Raw genomic sequence first — 21806 nt, forward strand, 5'->3', positions numbered from 1 at the left:
AACCCTAAACCTCAACCATTTCCCATCCAAACTTCTCGCAGAATGTCCGCTTCCAAAAGCAATTTCTCTCCTCTTTCTATATATTTTATATTGGTCTCGACTTTAAAGAATCCTTGATTGCAGTACTTAAAACAATCGTAACTTAGGCAAACTAACAGGTTCAAATTTGAATAACAGTGGCTATGGGTTGATTGATTTCACACGCCTCTCAAAGCAACAATTAATTCCGCGAGGCCAGACATTTTAAGAATTTCTTCATGTAGTTACAAACCAGCAGGAGAGTTTCATTGTGATCGTTGTACTAAGTCAAAACTCCGTACAAAAACCAGTGTTACTTTTGTGGGTGAACACCTCCAGAGGTATCATAATTTTCTTCAGCTATGACATCAACTAAAATGCTAACACGCAGAGACTCCTATAAACAGACGGACGCCAAGTTTGCGTTGTTGGGGGCAAGGAACGTGGGTAAATCTGGTAGGTTGCTCTCTAACTTTGAGACAATTTAAAGCATACAGAATTTATCGCTTTTAGTAGAATGCATCAACCTGAAAAGAACGGGTACCCTTTCCTCAAATTGCGTCTTCTCTTGGAACGAGTGATCAAAATGAGCGCCTGAACCGGCCAAAACTCAAGTTCGTTAGGATACCAAGGAGTTTGAGATGCTCCTCCTCAAATTCGAGTTTAAACTCGAAGATACAGTTATTCAGAGCTGTGTAGCCGTCCACAGGACATAACCATCTACTGAAAGTATGAGGCGAACCTGGATGGTGTGCATTTATAAGATTAGGGGTAAAATCTGTAGCCTCAAAACTTTGACAAACACGTATATAGACTGTTATGGTTCCATCACCTCTGCAACATATGTTGGGAAGAGTTGTAAGGCCTACAAGGTTAACTTGCTGAGGAAATTTTTCACTGGGAAAATCACGTGTACATCTCTTCTAATATGTATTAAAACTACAGCGGACTAAACTGCAATGGTGTTACAGAAAAAAGGTGTTACAATGCGGTCTAATCAAGTTACGCAACTTGAAAAAAAAGAGCTAACGAGTACCTACAACGTTAGTGCTTCTGAAACAGGTTGTTTTCGATGGAAAAGTTTATAAATTAATATACGAATGTACGCGCACATTTTGAAATACAGATGTTCATAGCGTATTATCTGAGTAATCCTTAAGACTTTAGCGACATCGATGTTTACATCATCTGCCCAAAATTGAAATTGATTGAGTGAACAATCTAAATCAACGGAACAGGAAACAAATAATTATAATTGTCGTCTTTCAATCAGTGATCTAATGTACTTATTTAAACGGGACAGAAAATTGAGATTAATAGGGATTCAGAGTTTGAGGTTCAAACTAACAATTAAATGTTTTCAACCGTGGCTCACACATAAAACTAAGATGAAAATAATAAAACTTGAAAATATTTCCAGCAAAAGTTTCGAGTTATAGATATCAAGATTCCTATATCAGGATAGAGTTTGACAGAATCACGTTTTCGGGTCAAATTGAGCTAGTCTTTGATGATTCAGATCTGCATTACTTCGAAAGAAAAGAGTTTGTTTAATCAACCTCTAAGTTTTAAATTGTGTAATGACATATTTGATAGACATAAGATGTACGAGTTTACACTGTGGAAAAAACTCATTAGTTTTACCCAGCCTTCTGCAAACAAACCATTTTTACCATATTCCATTAGAGCCATGGATAGTTACAGTGAGAAGATGAGGTATGGATTTCACAATTGCGTGAAAATTACGTTCCACATTCGATTGTCCTTCTATCACTTTGTGCGAGAAAATTGAAGTTATTATTGAAACATGATTGAAAAAGGCAAAAACGGTATTAAATCTAAGGAGAACTAAAAGGTGAAAAGGGTTTCCAACCATGAATATTTCAATAACATGTCGGAAGTTGATTTTTTACATTTCGCTTAAATTGAAAATATAATTTTCTTAATTTGATAAATACACAGAGCATGTGAAGCACAGTCAAAATTTGCACAAGCGTTTTTTAAAGGTTTAAAACACAGCAAATTGAAAAGAGGAAACAATGGCTGTTTATCTCTAGCGAAATAAGCAAAAGAAAAGAGTTGAATAAATTAGTTGATCATGCTTTTAAAAGTGAATTACTGACAAAGCACTTAGGACAAATTAGGCTCAAAGATTACAAGGCCGTCGCCATAAAGAGCAGAGTGAAAAGAGTAGGGTTCATTCATCGAACTTCGAACCTTTCTTGCTACGTAATCAATGACGGGTCTCCTAAAGCTTGCTTCTGATAAAATAGGAATGTAAAATATGATTTTCGTTCGTACTTAGCAATTTTTGTTAATCAGTGCGCTAATTAGAGGGGAGCTTACTCTAGCAAAACATTTAATCCTGTGCCTTGAAGTAAATGATTTAGCATATCTCTGTCATCTTGGCAAATTGGTGAACTGATAAGTCATTTCCAAAATGTCCAAGCCTTTTATTGAAAACGAGGGTAAAAGTGATCTCAATTATGAAAATTAAAGAAATTTTCACAGGAAAAGTTTTCCCTTTGGACTCTTTTAAAATGTGATCTGGATGAGGGTTTTAGAAATCAAAATAGGGCTATTCAAAACAAACAGAGGGTGAATACGTAAAGAAACAGTTCAGTTCTTCGTTTAATTTTATAGCAGGATGTCATTAACATCAAACTGCTGAAAAGTCATATGAAAAAAATTAAAAATTGAAAAAGCTGTGGACACTTCATCAAACACGTACACAACATTCTAAGCTTCCCGTAACTCGGTAAAATGTGAATGTAATGGAGGATTTTGTTTTTGGTTTTGTTTTTTATCTTTCTTTTCAAATCATGGCTGTTTGTCTTCTTGCTTTATCTGTGAAGTAGTTCATACACTTTATTCGATGGTTTAACATCATCGTAAGGATGGCCAGCTTCAAGGTACCCCAGCGAACGTCTTCAGTAGCCCTTTGACCCTTTGTGTGATCAGTGCTTAAATTGTTCTTACAACATTAACACAGTGTCAACCAGACAGGTAATGAAAATTCCTCGAGCTAAGCCGGTTGTGACTTTTATTGGATCAGCACAGTAATCAGTAGCTGTGGCATCTTAGCCGTTTGGTTTCACATGCAAGTGTTCTTGTTTCTTTTTGTTCCTTTTGGTGTTTGGCTGTGTTTTTGTTTCGTTTCGCTTTGTTTACTACATTTTTGATGTCGTTGTTGTTGTTGTTGTTTTTTTTCTTTTGCTGATTTATAAAAGTTACTTAGAACGTTTTCTCCCAACTGAGAGCGTTTTCTGCCGTTTATTTTGACTGGTTCCTGCCCCTAGTATAAGTGTATTCATAAAGCATAGTCCGCCAGTGACCTTTGGTGGATCGACCCTGATCAGATCATGAACTGAACCCAAAAACCAAGGGAACTTGACCGTATCTGTACGTTAACTGAATCAGTTCAATCTAATTAAGTGGAAGCACGCGGCAAACTGACAATAAGTAGCTTTAATTCTATCGACGGAAATCTGGACCATTAAAAAATTTTGCTTTACTTAGCTTTGGATTATAACACCCTAATTATTAAAGCCGCATTTACACAAGAGAGATTTCCCTGACTGTATAGAGGAGACAAGTGTCAATCTTACCTCCTCCTGTCTTCCATGCCAGACTTTGAACAAGGACACTTGTCAGGAAAAAAAGAGAACTTTTCAAAGATTCATTATACCAGTGTGAGTAACTTTAAAAGGGAATTCGCCAAGAAAGCGTGATAAGGGTTTAAGGTATATGCTCCTACAAGTTTTCACGGCCAAGTAGCTATCACAAGTTGTTTTTGCTTTAGCACGCACAAGGATTAAAATTTTACTTTGAAAAGTATACCAGCTATGGAATACTCGCTGATGTAAATGCGGTTTAAGTAACTATTTACACTTTCTCAAGTACATCAAACCCTGTTTTGTTGTGATTGTTTTCTTCGACAGCAATCGCAGTAAGATTCCTCACGAAACGTTTTATCGGCGAGTATGACTCATCCCAGGGTAAGTTTGCCACATCCCTAAGAGTGATTTACATCTCATTTCTCCTTACAATAATACCCCGAAATCAAGCATTAAGGTCACAAGAATAAGGCAAATGATCACCAACTAACAAAGCTCTTGATTGTTTCACAAATTCTTCTGTCAGTACATTAGGAAATGTACAAAGAGCAGTATAGAGAATCTACATACTGATGCTAGGGTGTAAACGGTTGTTACCCGTTATCGTCCCTTCTTGGATTACTCCATTCCAATTTGCTGTAATTGAATTGTCTAAGCGAACATTTCACAGTTCAAACGGTAATTCTGCTCTTCGTAACAAGAGTGAAAGTATCGTGATGCTGCGCCCATAAACTTCTTAGTATAAGTGGATCTGTCTCAGACCTCCTCCTGTGACTCAGCTGACCTGCTCCAGTTTGAGGTTGAACAGGCGATATGTCCCTACCAGCGGTCCTGAGAGTTCAAACCCTAACGATGTCATACAAGTCGCAGATGTACACCCGTTGAGTCGAGCTCTCATTATTAAGAAAAGACGTTTTAGGGTCATGTAACTAATGGAAGCTTACCACAGTAATAGACGTCGATCGTCTAGTTTCCTTCTTCATAAATCTTTACATAAACCGTCTTCTCTGTTACAAAGCCCTTGAGGACTTATAATCTATATCTTCTAAAAGCTGTTACATTTCTTTCTTTTTTCTTGCAAAATGCAGACTCTACGTATCAGTTCAATTCGACTATTGACGAAGAGCAGGTTAACTTGGAGATTATAGACCCAGGTCCAGAGGTTGGTTTAGGTCAAAGCCATTATTCTTTACGCACGACAATCCAAAATTGCATAGGGTTTTCTTTATTTTGCTCTGAGATTGGTCTAAAAAGCTCGCTCAACTCCCTCAGCCAATCAGATGCAAAACAAAAACCAATTCGCGGCATGGTCCTACGCTTCAACTGAAGCAACCTGCTTGCTTCAACCCAGAGTTCCCCTCGGCCTCTCGTGATGTTTCCTTAGCTCCAATTAGCTGTTGCGATTACGTTACTTTTGGTTTCACAACAGCTCTAGGCTCAAGCTGACACAAAAAGTGCTCTCCACTTTTAAAAAAACGCATTAGAAAAACGAACGCTTTTTTTTTTGGCGTTGGAAGTCACGAGTTGTTTCAGACTTTTAACCAGGACGCCCTAACATGTACCTTTGTAATCTTCGCCGTTTTTCTTTTTCAGTCAAGAAACGAACAAACTGTGGGAAGTCGAGCGATCTGGGCCGACGGTTTGATCCTCGTCTACTCAATAACCGATCGGAAAAGCTTCGAGGAAATACAACACCTCCATAATCTCATTGATCCTTTTAAGCAGAAAACGGTCGTCATCATCTTCGGCAATAAATCGGATCTCGAACACAAACGACAAGTACCCGAAAAAGAAGCCGCCTCACTTGCAGAAAAATTACAATGCTCGTTCTTTGAAGGTTCGGCATCCGAAGGACATACGAAGATCTCTGAGGCATTTCACGAGCTCTATAAAGAGGTCGCCAAGAGGAAAAAAGAAAGAAAGGTGTCACTTTCACCTCGCCCCTTACGAAATGCTCTTGGAAAAGTTTTCCGAAGAAACAGCAGTAAAAACTTGCTACTGTCTCCTTCAGGTGCACTCATTACATAGCAATATCTCGATTTGACCTTTAACCTCCCAGGATCTGTTTTGTAATTCGCCCTTACAATTGCCAGACTTAATTACAAATCAATAAAGGAGGTAAGATTTTAAAGAAACAGTGGTGTTATACAGGGGATTATAACAAGGTAATTTGGTACTATCCACTGAGTTGGCTACCAACTGACTCAGTTGATAATGCCAAATTACTGTACTTACAAATCAGTTCTGAGAATTTGAAGTTATCATTCACACATCCAGCTAGCTGGATAATGTATCAATATTTAAACAAATTAAGATGTTAATCACTTCTGTAAGGTTAAGGCTTGACGCCATCCCATTAAGCAATTTCTTGTATTTTTTCCACATATCACAAGCAGCTTTTATGCTGCACTTTATAAGTGGCTCACAAGCCTTAAAATACCATGTAAAATACAAGATTTTTGAATGAGTGAACACTGAAACACAAATATCTGTCAATAATCCTGAGCTGGATAATTGTGTTGCCATTGTTGGCAATTTCTAGGCTGAGGGACTTTTCTGACTGATAGCTTTAAACCACACTGCTACTATTGTAAGACAACAGTATCAATTTAAATGTGTGAGAACTTCAAAGAGGCATCCATATTGAGCCGCTGATAAATTTTCCAATTTTTTTACTTCACATGAAAGATCCATGAAGCACATGTAAACCTTCCTGTAACAGCTCACAAAGTACAATCAAAGGCATAACACCCATTTGCCAGAGAGAATATAGCTTCAAAACATATTTATCCATAAACCACATTTGCTGCTAAGGATCAGCTCTGTACAGTTAATGTCCAAACAGTTGCCAATCTCAATACCATTGGTTCAATATATTTCCTTCAATCTGGTTATCAATACTTCTTTAGAGCAGCATTCATCTGTGATTTTCCCCATATGAGTTATTGCATTGCTACTTTTTAAGTCTGAGATTGAATCTTATCAAGAAGATGTTCAATTTGGTTGGCCATAATTGGCTGGCCTTTCCTTGTTCGTCGATTCAACCGACCAAAGGTTTCTCTGCGCTTTTTCATCTTTTCCTGAACCTCCTCTCTGTGTTTTTGTATCATTGTTTCCCTTTCCTACACATTGAAAGAAAATAATCAGCACACTAAACTTAGTGAGAAATGCCATGGCAAAGTATTATTGACAAAAGAAATGATGATGATGGGTTTTTCAATTGTAAAGAAAGATCTGATTTTTTAGTTCATTCCTCTTGACTGTGAAACAGTGGAGATAGATACTGAAAGGACAAAAGAAGTAAAAGAGGTTCAGGTACATGTAGCAGAATAATAAATCTGGAGAGCCCTGGTTCAAACATGCTTCAGTGGCATACATGTAGGAACAAATAAATCAGAAAGTAAATATTCATACAGCTGGAGGAAGAGGTAGGACCAGTATTATTGGGTGTTTGGGAATATTCAGAGGATTCAAAGGAAAATAAGGTCCCTTGTACATGTAAGGTTGCCTTGTCTCTTATGCCATCAGTTTTTCTCACTTGATTTTTGTTTGCTTTCAAACATCCTGTGAAGTATTGCAGCTATTTCTACTCCCTTATTTCAACTTTTTAAAATCCAGACATTGTATCATGTTTCACCCTTGTGTCAGGTTATTGTGGCACAGCATTGTGCATGTGTAGCAAGATGCAGCACAGGCCCTTAATGTACAGGCGCTTCATTTTCCTAAACACGAGTCACAGTGCACATAAAGAGGTTGACTGACTGTGTCATCCCACATAAACTTTCACATCCTGTAAGTGTATTCAATCAGAATACCATCTCTCTAATGAAGAAAACAGGTGTTAATTGAACTAGAAAAAATATTTAAGATTATGATTACCATATCAACTACATCTAGCTTAAACACATTTTTAAACATTGGTCAATTCAACAAACCTTAATCATCTGTTCCTTCTCCATTTTTCTTTTCTTAAAATCACTTTCAGCTGCCATGAATTTGTTGACTTGTTTCCGCTTCCTTGCAGGAGCACAAAGAAACAAGGAGCATAAAAAGTCACAAACTTCTCTTCATTAGGGTTTGTTTAATGAATATACACCTCTAATTAATGATCTATATTATCTATAAGTTTTATTTTTATTTTATGACACTTTCCACGGCAACGCAGTGTATAAAACAGGTGCTTGAAGGGTGAACATGGCAATGAACAGCCTTAACCCTTAGGAGTGACTAGCATCTACAAGTAATTTCTCCTTACAATATCACCTCTGTATCACACATTAAGGTCATGAGAATAAAGAAAATGATCAACAGCCAAAGAAGCAACTTGATTGTTCAATAAATTCTCCTTGTCAGCACCCATGGAAATGTACAGGGAAATGTACAGAGAACAGTATGGAGAATATGCAAACTGATGTTAGGGTGGAAAGGGTTAATCACTATTGGCACAAATTAGCAGGTCAACCAAGGCTTATTACACACTGCTCCATAAAACTGTGCATGTAAGTCCATCATTCCTGTGCTTTCTTTAAATACCACAATATACCTTTTGTAAAATAGTTAAACCAAAATTCCAATGGCTAGAGCTGTTTTAAATTCAGATATGAAAAGTTTTCTCCTGTTACTTTAAAAATGTCCTCCTGTTGTTACATCTCATAATGAGAACCCTGAATAAGCATCCCAAATAATAAAGGAAGAAAAGGCAAGGTTTGGGCGAGCAGAGAAGGTTCCACTATTGACTGCTCGCTCTCTCGCTCGCATCTACCATTAAAACGTTTGAAAAACACAGAATTATGGGCTGGGAACAATTCACTATTTTTGGGTTGATTTTACTTCCGATCGGGAAATGATAACTACATTGACTTACTGTTGAGATTTTGGTCTTCGCAATCCCTGACTTTCTGTTTCGTTCTGTATTTAAAAGACCAGAAGTTTAGGGCCAATCACTCTTCTGATATATCACTAAAAATTTGTAAGTTCGGGAGAGGCAAACCTTTCCAGTTGTATTCACATCTGCGACACGTGTTGGACGTTGCAAACGTGGAGGATTATCTCTGTTGTCTGCTGACTGACGATTCTCATGTTGCTCCCTTGTTTTCCTTAGTAGCTTTTTGTATTCCTTAAGAGCCATCTTCTTCCGTTTCTCAGCAAATGCGTGGCCTATATATACAGTATGTTAAATAAAGACAAAAATTCAGTTTATGTAAGCTAGGTTTCTTCAAGACAAATTAGAGATGACTAGCTCCTTTAAGTTCCCAAATCTAATCTAAAAACGCCTACCCTTCTCTTTGTTCCCAATGTTAAGTAAATTTGCCGGCTTCTTCCAGCGGAATTTTGGCTTCCCCTTGGATTTTGTTCCTTTCTTTTCGCCCTTTCTTCTCTCTTCGTCCGCCATTTTGAATTCGAATAGTTTCCACCAGTACTCCGCTGTAGAATTGCGGGCGAAGAGCGTGGAGCTCGTTTCCAGGGTAGTGCGAGGTGACCTAGCTATGCAGTGCGTATTCGAATATTTTAGTTGATCCATCCAAGGGATGTTTACTGAGTTTGAATACCGTGTTTACAGGATACGTGACAGAAAAAGGCAAAATTATCGGAATTTCTTTGTAAAACCAGTGAAAGCACGACATATATATTTGATTTTCACCTTCCTCGTTCTAAACTGACAAACGATGGGCGTTCGATCTCTCTTTTTGCCAATTCGGACGTTGCTCTTTTTTAGTTGATTCGATTTCTCTTTTTCTATAGACTCCTGTAAAAACAATGTTTTAGCGCTCATGGGCTTACTAGTGGGGGCGAAAGAAATGTAAAAACTTCGAATGTGTCGGCGTACAAGAATCATGAATGAAAACTAAAGATAGAAATCATTATTTATATCTGAAGGAGCTTTCACAACTATGATAACCAACTTTGCAACATTTTTTTAATGAAATTTCTGAAGTTCTTGGATGAAAAGACATCTAGTTTCACACCCATCATTAAAATGATATTTAAGCTATTTACTTACAGAAAATAAAAATCTAATCTAACTTTTTTCTTGTTTGCCATTTCTACAGCTTAAGAATTTAATTAAAAAATCCCCTTATTCAAAAAGATCTAAAGCTGCAATAGATAATGAAGTAGCTATAGCGCATTAAAATAGTTTGTAAATTTATCATTATTATATTTCATGACAGGTTTTCATCAAACGAACGCTTGAGGTATAATTAGTGCAAAAATAAGATGGATATCATTAAAAGATTTCACGTGATCCCTACAATTATTACACGATAAGATAATGATTAGGATTTCGTGCCCATATTAAAAAACAGCAGTGCCACCCATAAGGGCGATAATAAGAAGTAAACGATTTTAAAGGCAATTTAAAATGATTCCAAATATGATACATATTGCAGCGTGGACGTCTATCCAATGCCGTGTTGTTATCTTCTTTCAGGCCATAATATACAGAACAAGAATATATTGGAACGTGCAAACTTGATTACCGTTTCCCTTCCTTTCCTGAAACACTTAACCAAACAAGACTTGTAAGGACAAATATCTCGTGATAAATAGATTGCTAAAATAATTTTTATTGGGGATTGTTTTGTTTGGTGATAAATGATTGGAAAGGTAATTAAACACATGATTGAAACCAAAGCTAGCTTTTAGGGCAAGCTCAAACTCTGGAATACTAATCGTGTCATCTCATCCACAATATTTTACCAAAATTTTGTATCAGTACGGATACACACAGACCAGTGATCGTCTAAATACTTTTAAGCTATAGGAGTCATTCTCTAAAAACGATCCGTTCGTTCGTAATTACAGCATCACGGTGATCATACAATTTCTACGCAATTAAAGCAACTAAGGTGTCATCGCTATATTAAAAAAAAATAATGACACAATTAAAGCCGCTCACGAAAAAGAAAACGCTTTGGTGCAAGTCGATAATGATTCCAGAAATGAAGCTTGCTGCAGAGTGCTTAAATGACGTATCACACGGGGATTTTAAATCATGATATGTGTCACAGCGGCAGATTGAAATATTATGACTGGTGACTTTACGTATAAATACGTACCAATCTAGGCGAAAAACCTGCTTAAAGATCTCGACTGATGAATTCAGAAAAAACAAAAAACTTGAGGTAATTGATTTTAAGTATGATTGATCGAGGTATGTGATTAGAAATCTGTTTAACTTTTAAAACAGACTCAAATTATTAAGTCTTTGATAAATGTAAAGTCGTTTCCTGTATTGCAACGGCAAATTGAAGCAATTTCGGTTCTAATAATTGCGGTCATCTAATTATCTCTAGCTGTGGGAAATTATTCCTCAGAAACAAACTTGAGATCATAAAAATATTGATATTTGTAAAATTAGAAAGTAATCTTTGAAAAAAACCTGTCGCATGTAATTACACTGCAGATATTATTCAATTAATAGCAAGTTATAATCAAACCGCTATAGGATCACACCTAGACTGGATTATTTAAGGGATCGATCACTGTCAAAACTGCAATTCTTCTGGATCTACCTCAGCTAAGATCAGGTCAGAGAGGAAACATGGTGTTTCTACTAAAAGAAATCTTCTTGTTGACGATTGTGGCATCGGCGCTGGCTTTGCCCTGGGGATCATATGGTAAGGCACTCATTACAGTCTTTTTACTCTTCTCTCTTTATTTTTTAAGTAGAAATGCCACATGGACTGTAACACGAGTTTTGTCGAGAGATCGCGCGCATGTTTATTTAGTCCTAAGAGATTATGAATCTGATCATAAGTGTTCTTTAGCAGCTTCAATATTTATTGAGTTTCAAAAGTTTAATGTTTTTTGATTCTGTGCCTTGCACATTTTAGATATGAGTTAGATTTTGACATGGATGTTTTTTCATTCTGAAAATGTATTGAAAGTTCCATTCAAGACATAGCTGAGTTAGCCCCTTATTTACCTGTCGGAAAAGTCAGTGAACAAAAACAGAATATATTCAAAATAAAGATGTTCTCTTAATTCACTGAACTGAAACTTGAAGAAGTAAAGAAAAACAAGAAGTCACTCATTTCCATTCACGAATTTTCATTCGGTGGTTAGAGGTCATTCAAGACCAGATGTGGGTCCCTCATTTAGTGTGACTTTGAGGAGATCTTTGAAATTTTGTCTTCAGTCATATTACGCTGATTAGCGACTTGTTGGTGACAAGAGTGAAAACTAACCAATTAAAACTGATTGATCTCTTTCTTCAATTGCAAGAAAAAAAGAAATCAGATAAAAGAGACAAAAAAAAGACAAAAAAAGACAAGAGAAAGACCTGCCATAACATCAATAATACGGCCACGTCGCTGTTTTTACGTAACAGAAATTTCTTCCATGAAATCGAGCACTGGGCGTCAAAATAATTTAATTTCACAATGAATGCGAGCACTAATAAGGTAAAAAAAAAGAAAACAAAAATGATGATGATGACGACATCAATGAAAAAGAAAACAACAATAGAAATGACTGAATGAAAACGATAAGGGTTATGATAATGACATTGATAATGACGCAACGAATGATTATTAGAAATTATAATATAATAACTGTCGCAGTTATCAAGGTAATGATGATCCCCATCACTGGGACACCAAGCTGTCTAACGTAATTTAACTTACGATTTTAGATACTTCAAATGACCCCCGTAAGGATGGGATAGAGAATCGTGTGAACGATGCTGAGTAACAATGTCAATTAGCTTCTTACATAATGATCGCCCTTGAATATTCGTCAGTTAATCCAGGCCTCCTTTTCATCCCAAGTCTCTATCATTTTCTCTTGAATGATTGACTCCGCATGTCCCTCGAGTTCCAGGGACAGTACTTCCTTCCTTCCTTGGTTATAACTCAGAGAGTTAAGCCAGATAGACTAACAGACTGTTGTAGTTTAGTTAAAATGATTCATTTCTTAAGCTCAGATGCCAAATTATGTCAGCAAGGAGAGCTCACATTCAATTTTTTTGATAGCACAACATGTATTTTAGAGAACGACGTTCATCAGACCGTCAAAAACAGTTTGCTAATCATTTGGCAGTTTGTGCTTCATAGTTATCTATTTTCACAATCATCAAATCTTCACGGATGATCTATTTAAACAATTACTTCGACCGCTTCTTACTTCTTCAGTAGAAATGGATGGAACTGTCGATGATCTTCCTCCTAACGGTAATGAGGAAATTTATCCAGTGGTAACCAACACGGACTCAAAACGCGGTAATTGTGAATGATTTTCAATAGAGGCTTCAACTCCCTCATTTCCTTTTCAGAGGCTATTCTTGTTGTATTTGACAAGATGATGTGTCCACTGGGTGGGGCATTTAAACTTTACATTTTTTAATAAAAGGGATTTAACACCTAAAGGGAGAGAGAGAGAAGTAGCAAGAAATATGCGCGTTACCTCTGTTACGGGTTGTTGATGCCACGATTCACTCAAACGAAAATAAATTCCTTTCCCGAAAATGTTTAAAAGAAAAGCCTTATTTTATGGTAATATGGTTGCTGCAAACATCAGACAAGATTTTGAGCATTAAGAAACCACTTTAGATAGTCGTCCTTTTTACACTCAATGGATGCGATTAAGTCCAAGCTTCAAATAAAAGTAAATGAATATGCTCCTCTTCTCCCCCCCCTGGCCTCCCCGCTCCTGCTCTCCATCACATGAAACATATGTTCTTATTATCCGACGAACCTACATGGATGCTAAGCGCAGACTTGATGCATCTTTTTTTCCATCAATTTTTTTCACCTAATCAGCTTGCTCATAGGTCTGACTAATCTTTTGAAGAGGTGTGAGCTTTTGCGTTAGGGAAGATCAGGAGGAGGGGAGGGGTTCTCCGTGAAAAATCAATATAAAAATAACATTAGCATAGAATATTGAACATAACTTGATTGTTCTTGTGATTTCGCAGCTGTTCCAGACCTAATCGTGAATGATGATAAGCCGGCTGTTGATGGCGAGAGTGAAACATTCCCAGACACGACTTACGTCGAACGAGGTAGTATATACATCAGTATATTGTTCCGTATACACACTGTATAATGCTTCATTACACAGCCTTATATTCGACATTTTTATGCACTGTCCACTCATGCCGGCCAATTTTACAGAACGTAAGAAAATAACTTAAACTAAGAATCTAAGATGGAGACTGCTTATTGGCGGATAAAGACCTAGGCTCAAATACTAGCAGCTGTTCGGAAAATGAGCATAAACTCCCCATTGTATTCTTTTGCCAAAAACTGATCCCCTTCCTCTCCCCATGAAAACTATGTGATAAAGCAAAATCCTCCGAACCCCCCCCCCCCACCCCTGTATTGACAGGAATCAATTTTCTATAGTCCCCCCTTTGTACTCTTTTGGCGACAACTGCCCCCCTCCTCTCCCCCTGAAAACCATGTCATACACCAAAATCCTCCGACCCCCTCCCCCGAGGCGATAAGTTATGACAGTTGCCTTACCCCTATGTTTATGTCACCCAACGTTCTTCATCAGAATCGGATGAAAACGATGAAACGGTCGAAGGTCCACCACCCGATGGTGTACATTATCCTGCGGCAATAAATGAAGATTCAAAACGCAGTAAGTATAGTAATGTTGATTTCATAATTAGTTACAATATGTTTTCATTTCTCTCCCTCTGGCAGGAAAACAGGGAGGGTTATAACTGTAACCACGAGATTTGTACTCTCTTGCCGAAAACTACCCCCGTCCTCTCCCCCTGAAAACCATGTGATAAACCAAAATCCTCCAACCCCCTCCCCAAAGGCGATAAGTTATGACTGTTGCCCTACCCCTAAGTTTATGTCACCCAACGTTCTTTACCAGAATGGGATGATTCTAATGACAGGATGACACCTGCGGCAATAAATTAAGATTCAAAACGCAGTAAGTCTAAGGATGGTGATCTCATAATAGTTACAATAGTTTTCATTTCTCTCCATCTGGTAGGAACTGGGAGAGGGTTACATTTGTAACCAAGCTAAAGATTGGCGATAGCTATTCAGGTTAAAAATTCTTAAAGGAAAACCAAGCGTTCGCTTGTAAAGTCAATATCCCTAGTGCAAGCCCGTGTCATTCCGGTCAGACAAAATGTATTCCAAAGTTAAAATTTGCCTGATCCTCACATAAAGCTCTGTAAAACGATTAAACGGTTGAAGATCCACCACCCGATGGTGTACAATATCCTGCGGCTACAAATAAAGATTCAAATCGCAGAAAATAAGGATGGCGACCTCATCAAGTTTTACATTACGTAAAACTTGATGAGATTTGTAATCTTTTGCCCAAAACTGCCCCCCTCCTCTCCCCCTGAAAACCATGTCATGCACCAAAATCCTCCGACCCCTCTCCCCAAAGCGATAAGTTATGACAGTTGCCTTACCCCTATGTTTATGTCAACTAACGTTCTTCATCAGAATCGAATGAAAACGATGAAACGGTTGAAGATTCACCACCCGATGGTGTACATTATCCTGCGGCAATAAATGAAGATTCAAAACGCAGTAAGTATAAGGATGGCGATCTCATAATTAGCTACAATATGTTTTCATTTCCCTGCATCTGGCAGGAACGGGGGAGGGTTATAACTGTAACCATGCTAAAGATTCGTGATGGCTATTGAGGTTAAAATTCTTAAAGGAAAACGAAGCGTTCTTTTGTAAAGTTAATATCCGAAGTGCAAGCCCGAGTCATTCCGGTCAGACAAAATGTGTTCTTAAGTTAAAATTTACCTGATCCTCCCATAAAGCTCTGTAAAGCGATGAAACGGTTGAAGATCCACCACCCGATGGTGTACAATATCTTGCAGCTACAAATAAAGATTGAAAACGCAGTAAGTATAAGGATGAAGCGAAAGCGTTCTTTGGCCAAGTTTATGCCTGAAGAGTAAGTACGGGTCATTTCTCCCAGACAAAATGTGTTCTTAAGTTTTGTGGCCGATTTATGTCGCTCTTCCTTTGAGTAATTTCAATTGAAGTTTTGAATAGGATCTTGACAGGGAAAAAGCACTAATTACTAGGTGCGACTCAGTAGCGTCCCGGTTATTTCGCCCCAAAGTTATATCGTCCCCAGTCACATCGCTCTAACGAGAGTCAAGAGATGTCAAAATTATTTTCGTGTGTGCAATCAAGATTTGGCATGCCTTTGAATATGAAATGTACGACGTGTGGCTTTGATGTTTTAAGGACTTGATCTGCCAGCAAGTGTTGTATCAGAATGGTACTCTCAAGCCGATAAATTGGCTGGATAGTGCATTCACAACGTTTGAGGAAGTTACGTGTTAATCCTTTCGGGTTACAAAGAGCTAACATAACAAATCTTTTGGAATTCTTCTTTTGCTCAGCTTTTCTTCCCTTTGACGGAAACAAGAAAATCCGGAATAAAAGAGGGGCAGTAATGAGTTCAAATTATCTCTGGAAAGCTACCACAGACGCAAGTGGAAAACGCATCGTCAAGATCACCTACAGTTACCGTGGCTGTAAGACAAATTATTAATTCCTAATTACAGATAGATATATAAGATATATAATCCGAAACATTAACGTACAGCTAAATGTAGCTCAATGTAGACCACATGCATTAACACAGTGGTTTCCACCTGATCGCTAAGAGCTGTCTGTGAGTGCAGAGTTAATTTGAAAACACAATTGATTATAAGTCGATCCATTTCATGTTTAGTCCACTTTCTCGCCTCCCCTGTCTCCTTTGTTCTCTTATACCGTCGTTCTCCAGCCCTGAGCCATGTCAACACAGATCTACATGAACACTAAATGTTGTATTTCTAATCGTTTTATGGTTCAGAAAAACGTCAAGTTAAATGGAGTGTAACATTAACCCCCGCCTACGACGGAAATATGTCTAGAAATTACGGTAAATAAAACTTGTAAGAAGGTTTGAATCAGGCTGTAAATGAGCTCTCTTGATCAGTTGCCATAACATCGCAAAAATGAAGGTGACTCTGACCCTAACCTGCATTTTCTTTAAACAACAACTGAAAAAAGCAATCTTTATCTTTTGATATAAAACTGATAATCATTGACGGATTCACCGAACTGAATCAGGGGTCTTCATACTTAATAGGCTTAATAATATAAATAAGAAAAATTACGTGCATCTGATCGGATGAAAACGAATGCATTTTTCATGTAACACGAGTGCAAAGTTGTAACACGTATGCAAATTTTTAACACGAATGCAAATTTTTAACTCGAGTGCAAATTACAAATGGCGCGCGGGCGCTGTCAAAATTCCGTCAGTCTTGACTTTCTTTAATGCTTTCTCCATGTAAATCGTGAACACGTAACAACATGATTTATTGTGCAATTTGTTGTAAGTAAGCACTTATAAATTTTTCCAAGACTACAAACTGCACCCGCCTAACGGGTTCGTGCAATTTTGTTGTCTTTGAAATATTTACACGTGCTTATAACGACAAATTGCACGTGAAATCATGTTATTACCTATAGTAAGTGTTGCTATGCTGATTGAGAAAATAATGCTATTATTGCCCATTCTTGATTTGGAATTCGTGTGATACATTTAAGCTTCAAAACATAATTTTAGACATTATTGATCCGTCAAACAACAGCTTATAAAAGAAAATAAAACTAACCAAAATTCTTGTTTCCATCTTAAGCTCCACCCGCTGCCGTAAGGAAATGGGTGGGAGACGTAACCAGTCAGTTGGAACGAGACACATGTCTCCGTTTTCAAGAGACAGCAGATAACGGCCACGTACAAATTTACACAAATAACAATGACGGGTAACCTAAAAATGTCATCTTTAAATTATCTGTCGTCGCCGACTTCAGTGGCATCTCCAAACCTAACATGCATATCGTAATTACTTTTTCAGCTGTTACACTGACATAGGGTACCGCACCAAGCCTCAAAAGTTGAATTTGGGAACAGGTTGTGAGTACATGGGGATTGTAAGTCACGAGTGGATGCACCTTTTAGGATTCTATCACGAATTTACCAGAGAAGATCGCGACAATTATATTACCGTTTACAAAGACAATCTTCAGGCAGGTAGGATATAAATGTCCTTGTTATGATAAAATAGGAAATGTTGACAGTCAAAGAGGAAAGGTACAACCTAACTGCGTGTTACATAAAGGAAATGAATCCTCTCTAACTCCTGCACATCTGGTATGGCGCTATATCTTCCTGTGATATTTCGCGATAGCTAAACTTTCTATCCTCTCAATGTAACATTGAACTTTTATCAAGCCCCCAAACCTTTGCCCCCACCAAAGTCCTCGTAGGAGCTATGTAAAATCAATGAAATCATCTATGCTTGTTTTCCGAATTCGTCGATGTTCACACTTGTTTTTTATACAGGTATATATGATACGGAGTTCAAAAAACGACGTCAGAATAACCTAGACGTCTCTTACGACCTTAACAGCGTCATGCAGTACGATACAAACACCTTTAGCAAAAACGGAAAACACACTATGGAGGCGAAGTCTAATCCAAACCGTAAACTTGGGTCGACTTCGCACTTCGATGCCAACGATTTGAAAAAAATCGATAAACTTTACTGCAACGGGGGGAAAAAATGTGAGTGAAACTTAGTCATGACAAGTGTGGTAACCACACTTGGTTCCATTTTGAATTTTTTGTGTAGACTTTACCTGATATCTAACACTTGCACCACGGTCTAGTTTGAAATCTGCTAATCATTTTCGAGGCGAGCTTGAGTATAGTTACTTGTAACAAAAAAATTGTTGCTTTCACAGTCAAAGATCACAAATTTCAGCTGAAAACCGGAACTGGCTGGGGATCTGGAACTGATGCAGAACTTTGTTTACAACTGATTGGCACCAAAGGGGTGACAAGCTTTAGGGCTCTCACATCTGGAGGGCGAATCCAGGATGAAAAGGAACGGGGAGCGTAAGAAACAATGTTATTCATCTCCTCTTTTTAAAGGAGAGGTATGCTCCAGAAACCATGTCCTTTTAATCTCCACCGCTACAAAGAATACATGAAACCATGGCACTGACAGTGTTTTGAGATTCCAAAGAGTGATTTGGCCTTCCGAAAAATGATTTAAATGTGCTAAGAATTGAAGTACGAGCAGCGTCATTTTGAACCGGTCGTGATCTTTTTTTTTTTCCTTCTTTTTTTCATCCTTGAGCGTTTTTCCGTTCCTTGTAACATGAGCTATACAGAAAATTGATCTTCATTTCAAAAAAATTATTTCAGCGATAACCAAAGCAATGGCTATTGGTAACCTACGCGTGGTGGGTTCCATCATTCGAGCTGACTTCATGCCGGCATTGCTCGCTAACCAGTAAATATCTTAACATACCCTTTTTAAGTAATGAGAGTACTAAAAATTATATGGTTTCTGGATTACAATTCTCCTGTAAGGAGCTAAGTAAACATTATCGGCTCTTGGAAAAAAAACGTAGGTTTCTTTCAACGTTTTTGCTGATAACCATTTACGCTCTTGAATGCAGAGAGGCACAATAAGGTATCTGTCAACTTTTCTAGGATTTAAAATATCTGAGAGGTAATTGGTAGCTCTACAGTGACTAATCTTTCCCGACCCTTTTGATCCAGAGGTCAGTGCAAAAAAGGGCCATACCCTCTCTCTTCGACTAAGAAAGAAAAAGGAGTAATCTATGGATGTAATTCTTCCTTTTTCAGTAACGAAGAGTACAATATGCCATTTGAAGATGTGGGAGAAATAACGAAAGTGAAGGTACGCCTAGTGGAGGAGGGTCAAAGATGCCCGAGTGACACAAGGAAGAAGAAGAAAAAAAGGTTCTTTAGCTTGGCAGGATATACTCTAGGAAACGTAAGTAGCTGATTCAGAATGACAGGAAGCAGAAATGTGAGAACAGCGGGCAATTTCCCTCACTTTAGGCAAAAAATGGACACTTTGCTGTAAATCAACCTGAGAGGAACGACATTTGGATTATGGCCTTTTCAGGGGATCCATTTCCCCATTCTCTCAAGCTCTTCTTTCTTCAATTAATTCCCCTTTCAATAAACTTGATAAGTTGGTCAACACATTATAAACAATTTCCTTGGACAACCACTTTAGCCTGACAATTTTTGTTGTTAGCCTGCTGTTTACACGTGACGAAACGTTTTGGTCATATTTACGGTATGTTCGGAGACAGCAGAATGTCAGCCATACTTGTGGACGTAGGCAACCGTGGTAGTTTAACTGTTTTCTAACCCTATTCTTTTATTCCTAATCTGATTGTAACTGTTTTATTCCGGTCACCGCAAAATCCTACTTCTACAAATATTGCCCCGCATACTAGCCCGTCTGAGAGCAAACAAAAACTTTACACCGGTTCTGAACCGCTGTCTTACGTCCTCGTTCAGAAATGACTTAAGGAGATCTAGTTTCTATACCTATTTACAAACTCGAGGTCGTACTTATTCCTTGTTTGCAATATGCCTTGTATTGACAGTTGTAGCTTGGATTATGTTATTCAAAGTTAATGTTTGTCTCAAAGGTAGGCTAGCTGGCTTATTTCTGCACGTTTTTCATGTCACCAACATTCTTTCTCTCTCCGTCTATTAATCCACCCAAATCCCTTCAGCGTTGGGTTATAACGGCCTTGTATCCGCGATACCCTCGCCCCGATTAATATCACTTCTTTCTCGACAGAATACTTATCTGAGAGTCAATTTTAACACCTTTTTTTCATCTAAGGATGACTCCTAATGTATTTTCATTCTGTAGCTGGAAGTGGATGGGACCTCGTATGGGGGAAACATCGATTTGGACCCGGGAGACGAGAAGACACTTGGCCGCCAGTGAAGAACCGTCACACGATGAAACAAAACTATTCCACATAAACGGGTGAAATTTTCAACTGACTCTATGGACACCAGACAATTAACCCTCACAACTTCTTAACCGGGAAGGGAGAAACTACGTAGAAACTTTTATGTAGAATGTGCCTCTCAAGTCTCTAAATTTAAAGTTTGCTCTTTCAAAAAAAAATACTAGTACCTCTTTCTGAACTGATCAGATATTCCTTTGGTTCGTAGTGACTGATTAGGCACATAGAGTGAACAAAGATTTAACTTACAGTTTGCCAGACATATTTGTTTACCTTGAATAGATGAAATTCCTCTTATTTATGGACTATATTAAGCTTTTAAGCTTTTGCACCACAACTCAGAGGAAACGCCCTATAAGCACCCATTGGTGACGAGGCCGCTCACAACTTAAACCTTGTCAGACAACCCATACCCGTGTGTAGCATGAAAATTTTACATGGATTGGTGATTTTTTGTTTGTTTGTCAAGAAAAAAGTGTTGTAGTTTTATATGACCGACATCTCTGCCACGGAACTATTTTAAAGCGATTTCTGTTCAAAGAGCAAAACATGGACAATGAAGGAGACGAAAAATCTTAAACTTTCAGTACTCACCAAACAACAATGTTCCTTGCCCATCTTTCCCCCTGACTTTGGCAAACTTGAGGAAAATTTTTATGCTAGACAAGTTCTTATGCATACAGATGCCCCCTTTAACTAACTAGATTTCTTTATCAAGTAGAGAACGTATCAACAACAATTCTTTCGATACACCAACACATTCTAAGAAATTGAAATCTCGGACTTTTAGCCTGTTCAGGTTAAGGGAGGGCGCGTTAAGCTTAAACGGTTTGATTTATCTTTAACTTTAACTTTGACTTAAACCATAGTGGACGATTTCAGTTTCTCTTAGTTTTCTATTTATCTCCCTCTCTTAAGGACATCACGAAGGACGATAGATCACTTCTGCTCTAACATTTTTTACGGATTGCGTTATGCGACCAATTGCTTGTCACTCTCAAGATTCGCTTTTAATCAAGAGCATTGCGTCACAAATCATTTGTGATGCAATGCTCTTTATTAAAAGCAAGTTGTAGTCAAGAGCTGGAAAGTACTTGAAACAGCGGTGACGGAAAAACTTTCTTGACCAACATACTGCCCGACAGAATGACACGTAGATGTGGAATACTGTAAAACAATGGACCGGACCCGTCTAGCGTCAATTAAGCGTGTAGTTTAGTGAAAACATAGAGATGAAAAAGGGCTTAATGATCTGCTATAAAAGATCATACCCGAAGCTCTTCGTGTAGTAAAAATAAATGAGCATTGAAAAAGAAACTCTGTCTTTCTTGTGTAACGGGCTAATTTACGA

At 37.9% G+C, this 21806-nt stretch overlaps 3 protein-coding genes across 5 annotated transcripts; 2 read left to right on the top strand and 1 right to left on the bottom strand.

Moving 5' to 3' along the window:
- The first annotated feature begins 235 nt into the window (after window positions 1-235).
- LOC131795507 (ras-related and estrogen-regulated growth inhibitor-like) lies at window positions 236-5796 on the top strand. Its single transcript, XM_059113094.2, has 4 exons — window positions 236-474; window positions 3960-4016; window positions 4724-4797; window positions 5229-5796. Exons 1-4 carry the CDS (start codon window positions 381-383, stop codon window positions 5661-5663), a joined length of 660 nt encoding a protein of 219 aa, XP_058969077.1. The 5' UTR covers window positions 236-380; the 3' UTR covers window positions 5664-5796.
- Window positions 5797-5944: 148 nt separating this feature from the next.
- On the bottom strand, window positions 5945-9036 carry LOC131795508 (uncharacterized). Its single transcript, XM_059113095.2, has 5 exons — window positions 8913-9036; window positions 8626-8792; window positions 8500-8543; window positions 7571-7652; window positions 5945-6757 (listed from the first exon to the last, which is right to left on the bottom strand). The coding sequence occupies exons 1-5, from the start codon at window positions 9025-9027 to the stop codon at window positions 6596-6598; spliced, it is 570 nt and encodes a 189-aa protein (XP_058969078.2). The 5' UTR covers window positions 9028-9036; the 3' UTR covers window positions 5945-6595.
- A 2112-nt stretch (window positions 9037-11148) lies between these two features.
- LOC131795458 (hatching enzyme 1.2-like) lies at window positions 11149-20699 on the top strand. 3 transcript variants are annotated; one of them, XM_066171583.1, is made up of 12 exons: window positions 11149-11254; window positions 12770-12856; window positions 13552-13638; window positions 14136-14222; window positions 15059-15145; window positions 15985-16119; window positions 17278-17404; window positions 17497-17672; window positions 17985-18206; window positions 18386-18539; window positions 19299-19449; window positions 20353-20699. In XM_066171583.1, exons 1-12 carry the CDS (start codon window positions 11179-11181, stop codon window positions 20428-20430), a joined length of 1467 nt encoding a protein of 488 aa, XP_066027680.1. In that variant the 5' UTR covers window positions 11149-11178; the 3' UTR covers window positions 20431-20699. The 3 variants fall into 3 exon arrangements, with proteins under 3 accessions (XP_066027680.1, XP_066027681.1, XP_066027682.1); XM_066171584.1 differs by having other exon boundaries at window positions 11151-11254; window positions 12773-12856; XM_066171585.1 differs by lacking the exon at window positions 12770-12856 and having other exon boundaries at window positions 11156-11254.
- The last annotated feature ends 1107 nt before the right edge of the window (window positions 20700-21806 follow it).

The sequence above is a fragment of the Pocillopora verrucosa genome, chromosome 8 (assembly GCF_036669915.1).
Source record: "Pocillopora verrucosa isolate sample1 chromosome 8, ASM3666991v2, whole genome shotgun sequence".
NCBI classification, from domain to species: Eukaryota; Metazoa; Cnidaria; class Anthozoa; order Scleractinia; family Pocilloporidae; genus Pocillopora; species Pocillopora verrucosa.

Bases quoted from the DNA above. Each gene is read 5' to 3' on its own strand.
- LOC131795507 (XM_059113094.2), top strand. From the start codon at position 381: ATGACATCAACTAAAATGCTAACACGCAGAGACTCCTATAAACAGACG. The intron at 475-3,959 runs GTAGGTTGCTCT...TTTCTTCGACAG, and splicing joins AAGGAACGTGGGTAAATCTG to CAATCGCAGTAAGATTCCTC. The intron at 4,798-5,228 runs GTTGGTTTAGGT...TTTCTTTTTCAG, and splicing joins TTATAGACCCAGGTCCAGAG to TCAAGAAACGAACAAACTGT.
- LOC131795508 (XM_059113095.2), bottom strand. From the start codon at position 9,027: ATGGCGGACGAAGAGAGAAGAAAGGGCGAAAAGAAAGGAACAAAATCC. The intron at 8,793-8,912 runs GTAGGCGTTTTT...CTGTATATATAG, and splicing joins CATTGGGAACAAAGAGAAGG to GCCACGCATTTGCTGAGAAA. The intron at 6,758-7,570 runs GTTTGTTGAATT...TTCAATGTGTAG, and splicing joins AGAAGGAACAGATGATTAAG to GAAAGGGAAACAATGATACA.
- LOC131795458 (XM_066171583.1), top strand. From the start codon at position 11,179: ATGGTGTTTCTACTAAAAGAAATCTTCTTGTTGACGATTGTGGCATCG. The intron at 12,857-13,551 runs GTAATTGTGAAT...GTGATTTCGCAG, and splicing joins CAACACGGACTCAAAACGCG to CTGTTCCAGACCTAATCGTG. The intron at 18,207-18,385 runs GTGAGTGAAACT...TTGCTTTCACAG, and splicing joins CTGCAACGGGGGGAAAAAAT to TCAAAGATCACAAATTTCAG.